The sequence below is a fragment of the Arvicanthis niloticus genome, chromosome 23 (assembly GCF_011762505.2).
Source record: "Arvicanthis niloticus isolate mArvNil1 chromosome 23, mArvNil1.pat.X, whole genome shotgun sequence".
Lineage (NCBI taxonomy): Eukaryota > Metazoa > Chordata > Mammalia > Rodentia > Muridae > Arvicanthis > Arvicanthis niloticus.
In genome coordinates, this window is record NC_133430.1 from 41,850,487 (window position 1) to 41,867,155 (window position 16,669).

The 16,669-nt window shown below is 40.7% G+C and overlaps 1 protein-coding gene across 5 annotated transcripts in view; it reads right to left on the bottom strand.

Annotated features, from left to right (window-relative positions):
• The window catches only part of Syt16 (synaptotagmin 16), a 233,571-nt gene that overhangs the window by 70,148 nt on the left and 146,754 nt on the right, over nucleotides 1-16,669 (bottom strand). For 3 of the 5 annotated variants that reach the window (XM_076922000.1, XM_076922001.1, XM_076921999.1), the window contains exon 3: nucleotides 14,749-15,582. The exons of the other annotated variants lie outside the window; for them this stretch is intronic. In XM_076922000.1, the coding sequence (XP_076778115.1) occupies nucleotides 14,749-15,271 (523 nt within the window). In that variant the 5' untranslated portion in view covers nucleotides 15,272-15,582. The remainder of the gene's footprint in view (nucleotides 1-14,748; nucleotides 15,583-16,669) is intronic. 5 annotated transcript variants of the gene reach the window in all.

The following is a 16,669-nucleotide window of genomic DNA, read 5'->3' on the forward strand; positions in this document are numbered from 1 at the left end:
TACATATCAATATTGCTAATGTGTGCCACATAAGTCCAACCAAGCATGTCAAACTGGGTGATAGAGATTCCAGAGTTAATATTTTTAATTTCTGGAAAGTGGGGATAGTTTTCTCCACCAAACTGTAACCTAATAGGATATTTAAAAGGGTGTATTTCATGGCCAGAAGAATAAGAGAAGAATAAGAAATACTGGCTCATATACAGACCGGTTCAGCCAGACTCAAACGGGAGTCAGTGCTTGTCACAGGCTCCCATAGGAGAGAACAGCTCACCATCGTTCCAGTGATAACTCCAGTCATGTATGCTTTCTGTAGGATCAAACAGCCCAAAAGCGAGGTAGTCCCTGCAAAGGCTTGATGCTCTCATTTTGCTTTTGAAACACATTCTGATATAGAAAAAGTAAAGAGAGCACTGCAAGTTTCCGCTTCAAAATGAATCCTTTTCCTCCATTGAAATATTTCTGATATGATATAAAAGTTCTTAAAATGTTTGAACAAAAATGTCTCCTGTAATAATGTCACACCCAATATCCCTAAGGAAAAATCTATGAAACATTAGGAAATGTCAAGGATGTCAGACATGCCCAGGTAACAAGTGGGAAGGTACACTTCAACTACAACCTGCTAAGCTTGGGTAAGGACACACATCGGATCAGCCTACCAAGTATACTGGACTTATTCCATGTTTGATCCATTTACTTTTCCTTTTATACAGAATATTATTCCTCTCCCACACAGCTGCAGAACACTTTTTCTCCATTACTTAGATCTCTGTCTAAATCATTGGTTCTCACCCTTCCTAGTGCTGCCATCCTTAAACATAGTTCCTCATGTTGTGGTGACCCCCAACCACTAAATTATTTTATTGCTACTTTATAACTATAATTCTGCTACTGTTATGAATTGTAATGTAAATATTTGATATGCAGGATGTCTAATATGTGACCCCCCAATGGATCGTGACCAAGAGGTTGAGAACCATTGGCCTTAATGTTGCCTTGAGAGGTCATTCTATATAGAATACAAGCCCATTCTACACGAAAGAGCCCGCCCTTACCTTTTTTGTATCTCCTATTCTCCTTTGGTTTTCTACACAGCATGTCTTAGCAGACACATCATATTTAGTTATTACATATGCATAAAACCTAGGCCTCGGTTCCACCTGTCTCCATAAAGTCTCAGTCAACCTGAAGATTCAAGTGTTTGCATGGCTAATATGGATTGTTTTTTATCCCATGATAACACTTTCACTGTCATAATGGTCAAGCTTCAGTCAGGGAAGAAGAAACTATGTCAACCAAGGGAACTTAACATAGGGAATTGGTTTCACAAATAGTAGAGACTGATTTAGCAAAAAGAACCACAGGAAAGCAGAGCAAGTGATGTAGCCAATAGGGAACGTTTACCCTTGCTAGGACTGAAGAAGCAAAGGGAAGTAGTCAAAGGTATCAGAAGCCAGCAGCTCTGAGATGAGGTGAGAACCCCACAAATACAGAGCAGAGACATCTGAGGGGTGTTGCCTGATGCTGGCAGCACAGGAACATCACAGTGGTGGTTGCCATTGTCTAAGGAGGGGTAACTGGATAGCTGGCCCCACTGCCTCTCAGAGGGTGTGAGGAAAGTGAAGACTGCCAATGTAAATAGGGGAATGCGCCTTCAAAAGGAATCTCGACTTGCAGGATTCTGACCCCCAACATCCAAAGCACAGGAATGGATGTGGGCTGAGACAATATAAAAACCAGCACTACTCTTACTGCATTTCTCCAATTTCATTGTCTTAGGAGAAAAACTGAATTAGAAATAAAATAACACAACGGTTAGCTTGCCTGTGTCAGCCATATTCTCATTACTGTAACAAACATATGCAATAATCAAGTTGCAAAGAGAGAAGGGTTATCCTGGATCATGGTTTTTGAGGTTTCAGTACAGTCAGTTGGCTGCTAAGGGGACACTTACAGTGGCAAAGGGAACATGGTGAAGCAAGCCAGCTCACCTCAAGGACAAATGCAAGACCATAAAGGGGCTGGTGTCCCATTGTCCTTCAAAGGCACACCATTAATGATCGAAAACATCCTACTTCTTTATAGATACACTGCCTTACAGTAATTAATCTAGCTAGGGAACAAACTTGATACACAGAACTTCAGAGGACACCCTATGTCTAAACCATAGGAGCCGCTGACAATAAGTCTCCTCTGATAAACTTAGTATAATTTAACCTTAGTACCATGGATGAATTTCAAGAGGTCCCTATTCCAGAGAACCCCAGCCAAGGAAGAAATGTCCTATTTTAAGAAAGAGTGAAACTAGGATTGGGTCTTCATAAAAATCAACCCGAGTTCACAGAGACATTCGTGTTAGTGAACTATTAGCAATCCTAGCGAGGTGTGAAGGATAGTCTGATGAGCTGTTAACTAATACTACCAAATCAGGTGACGTCAGCCAACCATACATATCCATATAACTCAAAACATAACATTTAATGGGAGGATAAAATGAGTTACAAGATATGTTTAATATTATATCATTTGTATAAACTTTGGAAACATACAACATTGTGTTGTACCAGATGGTGTGGCATCCCAGCACAAACACAGAGGTGCCCTGAGGTTCATTAGGTAGCCAGCCTGGCCTCCTTGAAAAGCTCCAGGCCAGTGAGAAACTATGTCTCCGAGGAGGTAGGTAATATCCCTGGGGATAGCACTGGAGCTTGTCCTCTTATCTCCATGGGAATGCACTCACACAAGCATCCCAAAAGCATGTATAGTTTATAGATACACATGCTTGTAAGCAAAAGAATAAAGACACAGTTGGAATCATAACCTCCAAATATAGATGTGTTCCACCCCTAGTGAGTAGAAAAAAAAAAAAAAAAAGCAAAAAAGCAAAGAGGATCTTTTGGGGGACTTTATTTCCATCTGGCCTAGATGGCTTCTTTATAATAAATCTGAATTAAATATAGCAAAATGTTAAGACATGGCCAAGTTTTGTGACAGATTTGTGATATTCCTCTATATTTTTCTATGCTTTTGAAATGTTCCACAAACGCATTTAAAGGCTAAGAAATATAAAGGGCGCTCAGAATGCCATTAGCAGGGACCCAGACTTCCCCTTGGCATAACCAGCAGAAGCCCAGAGAGAGGTACCGCTTAAATCACGGTACAGACTCTTCCTGCTGTAGGGCTCTTCTACTGAAATAAGACTCTCAGGAGTGGATCTGAAGAGGTCTCAGTGGGGAAAGGAAGCGACATGTTACAGAAGAGACACTGACTGAGGGGAGGAAGAGTGTGCACCACATAGCCATGTAGCAGTAAACAACACGCAACACGATACTTCCTCAGCATTAAGACATGCTTTTCAGGAAGCCCATGGTTCCTGCCTGGTCCCAGTGCCCCCTCCTTTAGATTAGCTAACTGGAAATAAGAGAAACCCCTAGCTATATTACAAGAGAAAAAAAAAAACAACAACAACAACTCTGAATAGATTTTATTAACTGATTCCACAACTACAAAAGAGTCTGTGAACCCTTGGAAACTGATAAAATACAGTTGAAGCTTATTTGGGTTGTAATTTGTTTTAATATTCCTCTAATCCATTCCTAAAAATAATAAACATGGTGGTAAAACACCTTTAATCCCAGGAGACAAAGGCAAGCAGATCTGTGAGTTCAAAGCCAGTTTGGGACAGAGCAGGTTCTAGGTGAAGAAAAGCTTAAGACCAGGTGTGGTAGTACACACCTTGAATCCCAGCATTCGGGAGACACAGCCATGCAGATCTCTGACTTCAAGGTCAATCTGCAGAGCAAGTTCCAGGACAGGCAAGCTTAGGCAGTGAAGGAATTGGAAAACAGAAAAAGAAAGCTGGTGATAATGTAATAGAAGGGGGCCATGTTCCAGCCCCAGCAAACAGCAGAACTTGGCAGCTTCTGCCATGTGGCTCTGGCTTAGAGTCAAGAATAAAGGGACTACTGGGACAATTGATGCTGGTTAGCTGGAGCTAAAAAATTAGTGGTGATTAAGAAGAGACCAGCATCATTGAGGTGAAATCTTCTGGGAAGTGTTTTCTAAGGAACAAAGAAGCTGTGTTCCATAGATAACAAAGGTTGTACCTCGTGGTGCAGCTGGACTTGGTAACATGTAAGAATCACCCAGGTGGTACTGGTTTTGAAGGCGTGAAGGGGTCATGGAGAGCAGCTGAGGCTTGGCACTGTGAGTGGCCATGGAAGGCCATTGGTGAAGGTGCAGCTTCAATTGCAGTTGTCAGCCCAGTACTGAAGGAGTCATGCAAAACTTTGAGGCTTGGCACCATAAAGAGAGCCTATGAGAGGCTATAGGTAAAGCCTAGTAGCAGTGAAAAAGCCCAGTGTGTTGTGAGTATCATTGGATGACCACCAAGAACAGCAGCAACAATAGAGTGGAGTCAACCAGAGCCTAGAGTACTACAGAGGGCAGATCTGGAGATGTGACCCAAGCCCTTTGAAGGATCCCTTTAAAAGATCATGTGTGGATCTCAGACATTGGAACAAGAAACTGTAACAATGTAACTTGTAACAATGTAACAAGTTGCCTTGGAGACCACAAGATGTTAAAGATGCCAGAGCTGTGGGATACCTGCCTCAGAATGCTTCTAACAAGGAGTGGAACCAGCCCAGGAGAAAGAAGTTTGTTGCAGTCAACAAAGATGAAAGGAGTTGGAGATCTGAAGAGAGCTTTATAACAGACATGGAGTTATAGAATTTGGAGTTTGCCCAGGTGGTTTTTGGTCTTGTTTGGTCTAGCATTTCCTCACTATGATGTTTTGGAATAATAATATATATCCTGTGATATTGGAGGTGTGTTATCGGCTTTTTGATTTTGACTTTATAGGGGATTACAATTAAATGATTGAATGAATCTCAAAAAAGACTTTGAACTTTGGATTTTTAACATTATTGAGACTGCTATAGACTATGGACTTTGAAGTTAGAATATTTGTATTTTGCATTATGTTATATTTAGGTATGGCTCTCATAGACAAATGTGTTTGAACAAGCCTATGGGGACCAGGGAGTGGAATGTTTGAATATGCTTGATCCAGGGAGTGGCACTATTAGGAGGTGGGGTCTTGTTGGAGTAGGTGTGGCCTTGTTGGAGGAAGTGTGTCTCTGTGGGGGTGGGCTTTGAGACACCTTCCTCCTAGTTGCCTAGAAGCCAGTCTTCTAATTGAAGTTAAATCAAGATACAGAACTCTCAGCTTCTCCATCACCATGCCTACCTGGAAGCTGCCATACTTCCTGCTGTGATGATAATAGACTGAACCTCAGAACCAATAAGCCAGCTCCAATGAAATGTTGTCCTTTATAAGAGTTGCTTGATCATGGTGTCTCTTTACAGCAATGAAAACCCTAACTAAGACACCCTACTACAGAGACCTGGCTAGGAAGTCAAATGATGTCACCATGCTCTCAAAGCCTGCTGTTCTCTCTTTTAAATACATTCCACCTTTCCAAAGATTGTTTCTAAAGTTCTTTATGGCATTGGACTTGAAACACATTAATTCCATTAGCAGGCTATTTCAGGAAATAGCAAGCATATTTCTTGGAAACAAATATATGTGGTTTAAAAAAAAAAAAAAAAAAAAAAGCCACAAAGAAAAAAACCTCAAGTGAAAATCTGAAAACAAAGTTGATTTTCAAACGTGATTAGAACTCCTTCCCATGACATATCAAGGGTGTCACAGCTGCTTCTCCGGTGGGAAGTTAGTGTTTGGATCTGGGACTTTAAACCAAAAGGCCTATCTTGGGATGTCACTGTAAGTAGTCTCTCTGCCTCTTAATCATCAGCAACTGCTAAATGAAGCGTGTCTATTTTCTCTGTTACATTTACTACTGGCAGCCAGGTCCTCTGTAAGTGCCCAGAAATGTTTCCATGGTTACAAAAAGCATTCAGCATCCCTCTTGTTTTGGGCCAATTTAGCTTAAAATCTATTGTGCAGAAAAATATGGCACATTAAGGAACATAAAATCAAGATCCGACATTATGAAAAGAACTCAAGATTAAATGAGAAAAGCGAGCTTGATAAGGCTTTTCAAAAAGTGCACATAAATCACAGATTAATATGCTGTTCTTCCTCGCCTCTTTGCAAATGTCTCTTCAGCAGAATGGCTTACACTGCCCCTGGGTGTCAGGGAAAAAATAAGCACAGGAAGATTCTTTAAGATACTAACTTATAGCTTATACATACATACATACATACACACATATACATATAATGTACACACACACACACACACACACACACACACACACACACATATATATATATATATATATATATATATATATATATATATATATATATTAAACCTACAGGTATCTTAGCATCTGTACAGCTGAGAGTCTGGTCACTCATCCGAGTGTTGCTGAGTGTTTATTCTGATTAAAGACAAACAAGAGCATTTGTTCAGTGGCTAAAAAACAACTGGAGCAAATACATAGGTCATTTCACCTCAGGAAAAGGGAGAAAAGTGAATTGTCCCTGGAGGCAACTTAGTGCTGTTCCTCCTTCTATAGTCATGAGTAACCTGGTAAAACAAAACTGTCTCACTCAAAGGCCATGCTACAAATCCAGTCACCTCATACTCAAGAGCCAGGGTTTTGAAAACAATTTTGGGTCCTTGGGAACAGATTAGACAAACAATACAGCTTTGGAAGAAGCTAAGGAAGAGCCAGCCTGTGGCTCGTCTCATTTGTGCCCGTCAGTTCTCCACAACCCTTTGTGTGTGGCAGAGTGTTGAATGCACATGTGATTAAGAGAGGCCAAGGTAGAACACCTCTCTTTACAGATACCCATCCTCTACCTCCACAAGCATGGGTCCCTCCTGTATCTCCTATGGCTCTTTGCTTCCTGTGAAACAGAAACAGGTGGATGAGATTCAATGTCAGAATGATGTTAAGGTTGAATTTGAAGGCTTCCCTTTCCAGTAAGAAAGAAGAAACCTAGTTTTCCCCATTTCTTCTTCCAACTACAGTAGACATCTGTAGGCACCAAACATGAAAGAAAGGGAAGAAGATGGACCCCACCCTTCCCTCTCCTCTTTCTCTCTCTCTCTCTCTCTCTCTCTCTCTCTCTCTCTCTCTCTCTCTCTCTCTCTCTCTTTCTCTGCATAGGTCTGTTTTCTTCTCTTTCTTTTCTGTTGGGTACCTACAGATGTTGACTCTCCTCCAATCGTGAACTCCTTAGCATCGCACCTTCAGGTGTCTAGGACCTGGACTTCTATCTCTAGTAGGAAGACAGTCCACTGAACTCCAGAGCCATACCAAAGACTTCCTTTATGAAATGCCTTCTTGGTGGAGCAATGACAGCACACTGGCAGCTCTCTGTCATTACACATTCATGCTGAGTTACACAGGTTCCTTCCTAGTGCATACTGCTCCCTCCAACTTAGTTTCAGGCCTGCTGTTAGAGCTATTCTAATACAGAGCTTTCCCGGATCACCCTTAGGTTTTCTTTGTTAATTCTCGGCTGCTTGTAGGAGGCTTAACTCTCAGCACAGAAGTCATAAGGATCTGAACGTTGGCCCCATGATCTGTCAGCCTGTTGACATGTTAACATTCACAAAAGTTTTTGGTTCCCTACCTTTGGAGGACCTTTCTGCCTCTGTCTATCACTCTGACTCACCCTGGTCTGCAGATTTCTGACTGCTCACCTCTGACAAGATGATCTCAGAAGTTATGATATGTGTGACTGTAACTTTTCACAGACATGTCAACAGGACTAGCTAGTTGTACTTCCCATGAGTTTCAGAACTCCTTCATGGGATACCAGCCCCTCATTCATTTATCCCTCCATCCAAACACCTTTTTGAAGGCACAAATTGAAGGTTTTAAGGCCTCTATTGCGCTAAAGTTGACACCAAAGTTGACACCAAATGAAAACCCAGCTTGAGTTCTGAACAACTCTGAAACACCCTTATAGTAAGGGCCTAACATTAGGCAGCCTGTTCTGTTTTCCTTCCCCATATACCATGTTTCATCCTTACCCATAAATTATGTGAGAAATTAAAAACAACAACAACACTGTATTAGGAGACAAAATAATCAAGGTCTCCAGCTCAAATATTATTCGATTACAATAGTTGGACTATGAAAAGCCACATTACAGAGGCACTTCAGAGTCCAAAGACACATTTTTAAGATGTGCCTTCTGTACCAATAGAGCTTCAGTCTACAATAGAAAAAAAAAAAAAAAAACAGACAAAAATGGAAATGAGAATTTGCCAAGTCAACAAGGTGAGTTTCAGACTCCCAGACCTCTTTCTCACTAGTCAATCGAACAAAACAGTACCCTCCCTGCCCCCAAAAAATCAATAGATTAAACAAGTATTGGAAAATGTGATAATGCACCTCAGTCAACTTAGCTCAATTATATATTATATCACATTATATCATATTATATTATAGCGTTTATATATTATGCTGAGCACACAGAGTTACTCTTCAAGTACACACAAAATAGTCTACAAGGAAACACACACCCAGGTTAGCAGAACAAATCTGAATGGTTTTTCCCCAGAGAGGTGAATATCCAACCACAAATGTTAACTTTTTAAAACTTAAGTAATAAAAAATATAAATTCGGGCTACTGTGTGGTTGAGCTAGAAATTAACCACAGAAAAATACCTGGAATCTTCGGCGTTTGGAATCTAACCAATATAGTTTTAAACAACCACCATATGAATAAGTTAAGAGGGTGCATTATAAACTAGTTTGAATGATAATAAAACCAGAAACAACACATTTGTATTTGTTGAATGCAGATAATGCATTGCTTAGAGAGGAATTTGTATCTTAAGTAGCATTCAAGTAAAATATATATATCCAAAGAAAGAATGAAGTAACAAGAATAACAGAAACCAATGAAATTAAGAACCAGAAATGAAGGGAAAATTAATAAAAGTAAAAGGTAGCTTCTTGCAGAAAATATAGACAGATTGACAGACAATTCTCCTTACAGGCAGACCAAAGCAAAAATATCTTCAAATGTCAATTTAAAAACTAAAAACATTAGGTAATCAAGAAATAGCATGAAATAAATTCAATAGTATTAATGAAAATACCCTTGAAAAACACAAAATGCCAAAAATCACTTAAAAAGAAAAATCAAGATATCTATTAAGTAAATTCTTATTCCAAACCTTCCCAACACAAAAATTCAAACCCTCAAAACCCTTAATTAGAGGCCCATGAGATGGTGCAGTGGGGAAAAGTGCTTGTTACCAACGATGATAGTCTAAGTTCCATCCCTGGGACCCACACAGAGGAGAGAATGGAATCCCCCATGTTATTCTCTGACTTCGTGCTTGCTCTCTCATGTTCTCTCTCCCCCTCCTTCTCTCTATTTCTATCTCTCTCTATCTTCCCCTCACACACATACACAAATAAAGCCCTTGGCCAAAAATATCTATTAAGCACTAATAAATAATAAATCTACACAAATTTTCTGGATGACAAGGAAGACAAACACTTTTGAATTCATTTTGTGAAGTCAGCATCACACACATACGAAAACCAATGACATGTCAAGAGTATCTGTTGAAATACCTCTACAAGTCATTGAACATGGAGAAGTCAAACTGGTGCCTCCCTAGAACCTTCACCCCTACACACTAGTGTTAATGATACTGGAAGATACTCTGTATGGTACCAAAGGAGAAAGGTAAACACAAACCCAGCTACAAACCATTGTATCTATAAGAGTGACCGGCCTAAAACATGCCCTTGTGCAATAGTAGCACAAGGATTGTGGGAGTAACCAACCAACATCTGGTTCAAGTTAAGGCCCGTTCCATGAGATGAAACACATACCCAAAGCTTGCTAAGACTCTGAGACTAGATAGTCCAGGGATGTCAGAGAGATCTAAATACATCTGTTTTGCTAAAGGAACATAGTAATAAAATGACTCCTAATGACATTCTGCTCATTGTGACAAAGTATTCATAGATCAGCACTTTGCTCAGCCATCATCAAAGATCCTTTCTTGTGCAGCAGATGGGAACAAATACAGAGAACCACAGTCAAAACGTTACGCAGAGAGTGAGAGACCTTACAACAATAAGCCCTAAGAAGGATGTCTTCATCACATCTCTCCTCTCAGGGCTCAGGAAACTCTGAAGAAGAGAGGCAGGGAGATTGTAAGAGCCAGAGGGAATGGGAGGCACCAGGGAATCAAGGCCTGCCAGACCAACAGGACCACTGCCCATAAGAACGTACAGAGACTGTGCACAAGGCCTCCGTGGATCTGTACCAGACAGGATGCTAAGCTGAAATGAGACGGGGGAACATACATTCCAGCACGGGGCCAGAAGCTATCTCCAACTGATAGCCACTTGCAAATGAAAAATTAGTTTTCTCCTGGGGAGTTTCACTGGAGAAACAAACTACTCATAAAGGCGAGCCCCATACCCAGCTGTAGACGGCCAAAACAAAACGAATGTCGTCTTTGGAGGCTCTCGGTCTCATTTAAGGTTACATCAAGGCAGGGGCTTTCTTTTTGTGCTTTGGTTTATTTTGTTTCATTCTATCTTACAGGTCCTTTGCATGTATGTTATAGCTTCTAGTTTGTGGTTTTTATGGGATTCCTGAATGTTCAGATGCATGTATCTCTGCATCTATATACATAACTTGTATTTTTTATTTGGCTTTTTTTGTTTTGTTGTTGTTGTTGTTTGTTTGTTTGATCATTTTGTCATATTCTGATTTGTTTTCTTTTTGTTTATTTTATTTTATTATTATCCCTTAGATACCTGTTTGTGGATCCAGATAGGAAGGGAGGTGAGGAAGAAATAGTAGGTGTAGGGGGAAACAAGATCATAAGTAGAGAATATTGTATAAAAAAAAAATTTATTGTCAATAAAAAAAATGGTACTGGCTTAAAGTTGTCACCGTAGCTCCCACACCTTAGCTAGAGAGCATGTCATGGATCAGACACCTTCTGCAGTATTAATGAAAAGCATCTTCAGAGTGTGTCTGACCATGGTGGTTCTCTGTGTGCACTGCTGAGCTTTCATTCCAGCCCTGAGAAATCCCACACAGCTCCAGCCTTCTGCCCTGGGCTGTAAGTCGTTGCTATACTGATCTTGTCACCGTTTGTGTGCATGGCCTGTTGTCTTCTGCCACTGTTGAAAACACTCACCTTGCCTTCCATGTCTTCCACTGTGACTTCCCTTAGTAAATGTGCCCTTCTCAGACCACCCCACCCCCACCCCCACAGGCAGGACTAACATCTGTTTTTCCTGCCACCCAGCTCCAAAGCACATTTAAGTCTCCGTGTGCATTTACTCTGTGTCTTCATACAGAATGCATGCATGCATGGCCGTGGCTATGCCTGCTTCTCATTTTAACTGCAAACCCAGAGGGTGAAGAATAGAATTTCAATTTTCCTTTCATTTCTGCAAGCACCTGGCAATAACAAGTCGCCTGCTTGGTTTTAAAGAGGTATGTGTTGAATTATTTAGAGGTTAATCAAAAGTAACAACGACAATTCATACTTAGTAATATAGGATTCAGGGGGAGGAAGGAACGCAGGTAGATTATGTCCAGGGATCTGAGTTTCATCCACAGCACCACAAAAGACAGGTTCACGTCAAAATCCCTGACGACAACCCATGGAAAAGTCCTCAGCAAAACACCAGCCAGTCACGTTCATCAATGTATAAAAGCAGCAACACAGCCTGACAAGAAGGATTTTCTACATGCCATCTTGGTCTAGTTCAACATCTCAAAAAGGCCAATCAGTGCGACCTGCTGCAACATGGCAAACAAGAAGGTTCTCATGCTTATTTCAGCTTGGAAAAAAAAAAAAAAACACACCCGTTTAACCTCAATATTCTCTTTTGACAAACATCTAGCCACTGGTGCAGAGGACCTTCTTTAAACGGTTTAGCCCTGAAGTAGTCATGAAAGCTTTCTGCCGAGTGGAAGACTAAGAATGCGCTCTCTCAGCACTCTAGTTTAATCTGGTCACAGAGAGAGGACCCAGCATGACCAGACAAGAAAAAGGATGGATGAGTTTGATTCTTGGAGGGAAGTAAAACCAGGGACAAGTGAACTATCCCTCGGTAGACAAACCAATTAACAAACTGGAGCATGCTTCCAATGGGGTAGGATTTCAGCAACATAAAGAGGCCATAAGATGGGCCAAGCTGAAAAGTGTTACAGTAAGTGAAGAAAGCTAGATTTGAAAGGACACAAACTCCATCGTTTCACTTAGATGACATTCTAAAACCACCAACAGCAACAGTAATTATAATACAAATCTATTTTCTTTCATTGGAAATAGACTTTTTTCATATAATATACTCTACTTGGTATCCCATAGTATCAATATGGTATCCTAGAAATGTTGGCTCCCTCCAACAAGAAAGGAATTAATGAGTTTGTCTGGGTATGAATAATCTACTGATGTGTATGGACTATGTACATGCACATATAATGATACAGAAAAATGTATCAACTCATGTTCGCCACAAGTGGAGGTAGCCATGAGGATTGCCTACAGAAAGAAGTCCAGGAATTATTTGAGATAATGAAACTGTTCTGTACCTTTCTTGAGGCAGTGGTTACAAGATACTCTAAACAGTAACAAACAGTAGTGGACAGGCTAAGGTAAATTTCATCTTGTGAAAATCATGTTTCTAATAGGGAATAAAGAAGTGTGCTCTAAGATCAGAACACCTAAACTCTGTCTTCCCATTGGTGGAGCATAGGCAATGTTCTGCAACCGTACTAAGAGTGACTATACCTCAAAAGGATTCGTTCTCCTTCTGCCAAGTCCTACCATATCACAGCTAAGGTGACACTCACCATGGCTGGTACAGACAGGATACCACCATAGCCTCTGTCGCATGACTTGAAGATTTGGTTTAATTAATGTTTGCATTCATATTTTACAGTTATGAAAATTAACCAAAAAAAATCACTGCCCGGCATCTATTAAGGCAAATTCATGTAAATTTCAAACACCGTACAAATTAGGCAAGAATTCTCTAAAAATCAGAATAAAATTTCAACTTGAATCTAAAATTCTACCAACTACATTACAAATAACTTTAAAAGTCTCCACCAGTCAAAGATAGTTGATATATCTAGGTTGGATATTGGGTTACACTTCTGATTGAACATTACCAAACTTATAAAGCCTTTGATTAACATTTTTAAAAAGTGTATAAAAGCAAAAAGGAAAAGGGGGCATGGGATAGGGGTTTTCTAGGGGGGGGAATGGGGAAAGGGGATGGCATCTGAAATGTAAATAAAATATCCAATAAAAAATAAATAAATGTAAAAAAAAAAGAGAGAGAGAGAAGAAAAAAAGAAGACTCAAAACAGTGATTTGCCTGCCTGATTTCACCAACTCATTTCAGGTCTTCAGTAAGAATTAAGAAAGCATTGTATGGGTGGGGGGCAGGACTTAGCCTTTAAATTGCTTGCTATAAAAGCATGATGACCTGAGTCTGGATGCCCAGAACCAACACGTGTGAAAAGGCTAAGTTAGGTGTGTACTTATAACCCTAGTATTGGGGCCAGCAATGACAGGGTTTGCTGATCAGCTAGTCTAGCTAAATAGACAAGCCCCAGGTTCAGTGAGAGACCCTGTTTCAAAATACATGGAGAACAACTGAGGAAGGCACTCAGTGTTTGGACATGTTCACATGCACAAGCACATACGCACAAAAGAATACACATTCACACATGCTCATGCAGTGAGAAAAGGGGGTGTTATAAAAAGAGTAAGATACTTTGTTTCCTTATCCACCAAGATCCCATGTGTCTGGTAAGACTTTTACCTAAAAGGCAACACTAGGAAGAATCACTGAAAATAAAGAGACAATATGGTATCCTAGAAATGTTGGCTCCCTCCAACAAGAAAGGAATTAATGACTTTTCTGGGTATGAATAATCTACTAATATGTATGGACTATGTGCATACACACATGACACACATATTCAATCCCCTCACCCCAGCCTACCATTTGCCTCTGTCTCTGGGAGTACTCTCCATGTTAGAAGATTACAGCCATGAAAAATTTATGTTGAAACATATGCCTGTATCTTTCCCAGAGTTAATTACATTTGTATTATATCCATAGCACTTTTATTAAAGCCCCGCTCTGTGCTCAGTTCTGACAAAATAAAGTGTCCTGGGCAACTCTTATTAACTACGGCCTTATCATTCCAGGCTAAAATCAAATGAAAGCATCCTTTTTCAGAGATCTCCCATCTACTGGCATCTCACATCCCATCCCAGTCAGACACTGTGAGAAGTATTCTTGGAGTGTTATCAACTACAAATTCTGCAACAAGTATGGCTGTTTGCACAGGATTTCACGCTGAATAATATAGTAACATCTAGAAATTCCTAACCTAGAGGGAAGGGGGTGGGGAAAAGAACATTTTTTAAAGATATTTTAAAAACCGTGGCATGTGCACAGGGACTTCTCAAACAGAACCCTCGGATTCATTTTAAGCTTCTCACTTGCTCAGAACTATTATTTTGAAAGATGGAGCCCAAACATGGATCTTGTAAGGCTTCACAGAACAAAAATATTCCTATGGATTGTATCTCTCAATCAGAAGCTAGGATGAGGGGATGTGTAAGTAGCAAAGAAAAGGTAAAATCAATGCTTACAATCAATACTTAAAACAAATCAAAGCGGAACTCTACAAGGCATCTGGAGGAGCACAGAAACAATGGTACCGACCAGCTTACCTTGCTTTCTTCCATTAACGCTTTCTAAAGTGCCAGGGAACTGGGTGTCAGAGCCATGCTGAAGGGCACATCTCTGCCTCTCAGAGTGATGTTCTTCCTCGGTGATAGAAGAAAGCTCATGTCGGGGCTTCGGGCCCCCTGGGATCTTATTGGGCCACTGGGGAATTACAGAGCTTGAGTCTTTGGCTTGCTGACCAAGTCTGGGGCTTGGTGTTTGGACAGAGTCCTGCAGATCACTAAAAGAGCATGAGAAATGGTCCTCGTCAAGAAACAGGGAGCTCGCCTCCTCTGGACTAACGTTGTCGTCCTGTTCTTCATCTTCCAAGCAGGTTTCCTGAATCTGAGTAGCATCGAAGTCCTGCTCTGGCTTATCACTCAGTGCTGAGTCGTGTTTGCTAAGAAGAACTAGTGAAGCAGATAGCGCATCCCCGGCTTGCTGGAGAGCTTCATAAACTCGGGATAGCCAGGAAGACAAAGGTTGGAAGAAGTTCTGGACATCCTGAGACGCCATGGTCAACACCATGATCAACCTTGTTGTCTCCAGAGTCCACTTATTTGGTTCCTTAACTCGGAACTTATATGAAACACAGAACGAGTATGATGAGAAATTTAACTGGAGGTCTCTCTCTTTTTATAACAGGCAAAACTTTATTAATATACACATAAAGAAAACATGTGCAGTACGTAAGCACCGTTGGCAGAAAAGAAAACCAGGCAGCATGCTGGTTCTTGCACCAAGGTCTATGGAGTAGATCTTTGCAGGGAACAGAGCAACTGTGTTTGACAGGGTGGTCTCTTAATGGCTGTGACCATTTCAGTCTCAACACTTCTCAGCTGAAACAGAGGAAAGACATGCTAACACCTGTTAAAGTCACAACTGCAGACCCATCACCAGATACCTGTAATCAATGTCAAGCAGCACTTGGAGGACAGGGAGAGATTATACTGGACTCTCATGATGGCTAAATAAAAAATGACTTTGAAACTCTAAATGTGGGTTCTACCCACGTTTGTATACCTCCTCACACTCATGCACAACTTCCATTAGCAATAACAGATTCTAGTCATGTGGACTGAGAGAAGTCTGCTCCCCATAGACCAGCTTAACAGTGTGAGAAGAGTAAAGGAATCAGTGGGAACAGCCAGTTAGGCGTACACTTCAAAATGCAAGAAAAACTGGCGGGTTCGTGCACAAACATGCAGACCTCAGAGAGCTAACAAACAGGCATCTCTGTTTTGAGACACAAAGGTTTATCCTCTCAAAGGAAATATGTGTCTGGAATTTAAAAGCTTCCAACAAATCTTAAAAATAGAGTTTTACAGTTTTATGAAATCTCTAGAAATGGTGTCTATTCTTGGGGAGAAATCACTGAAAATGTGTGCATGGCAAATGGACCATCCCGCTTCTTGGTATCTTCGGCCTTTGTCTGTGTCCCTATCTCCTTAAGTTAGCCCTCTGCAACTTGTATGTCTTCTAAAACATTCTACAAGATTCATAGTCTGAAAGAAGTCGCTCCTGGACATCCGTAAATCAGCAGGGCACTGTAATGATCAAAAAGAATATGCCTATGTTTTTACAGTCATAGGCAAACACAAACCTAGGCAGATTTATGTATATGCATAGATATAGTATAGGATAAGTGTTATTATTTGTTTCTATGATAGCAACATCCCCCTCAGACAGTCCCCCTATAATAGTCTATTTGCAAACACTCAGGGCTCCATTGCTTCTTCTCACCTCCAATTACACTCACCTGTGGGGAAGGCTGACCCATCCCTACTTTTGTTTCTCTGGGTGGTTTTGGTTTCTTTGGATTGATCAGTTGATCAGTTGGGTGGTCGGCTGATTTGAGATGGTTTCATGTATCCTGGGCTGATGTTCAACTCGCAAAATAAGCAAAGATCTTGAGCTTATGATTCT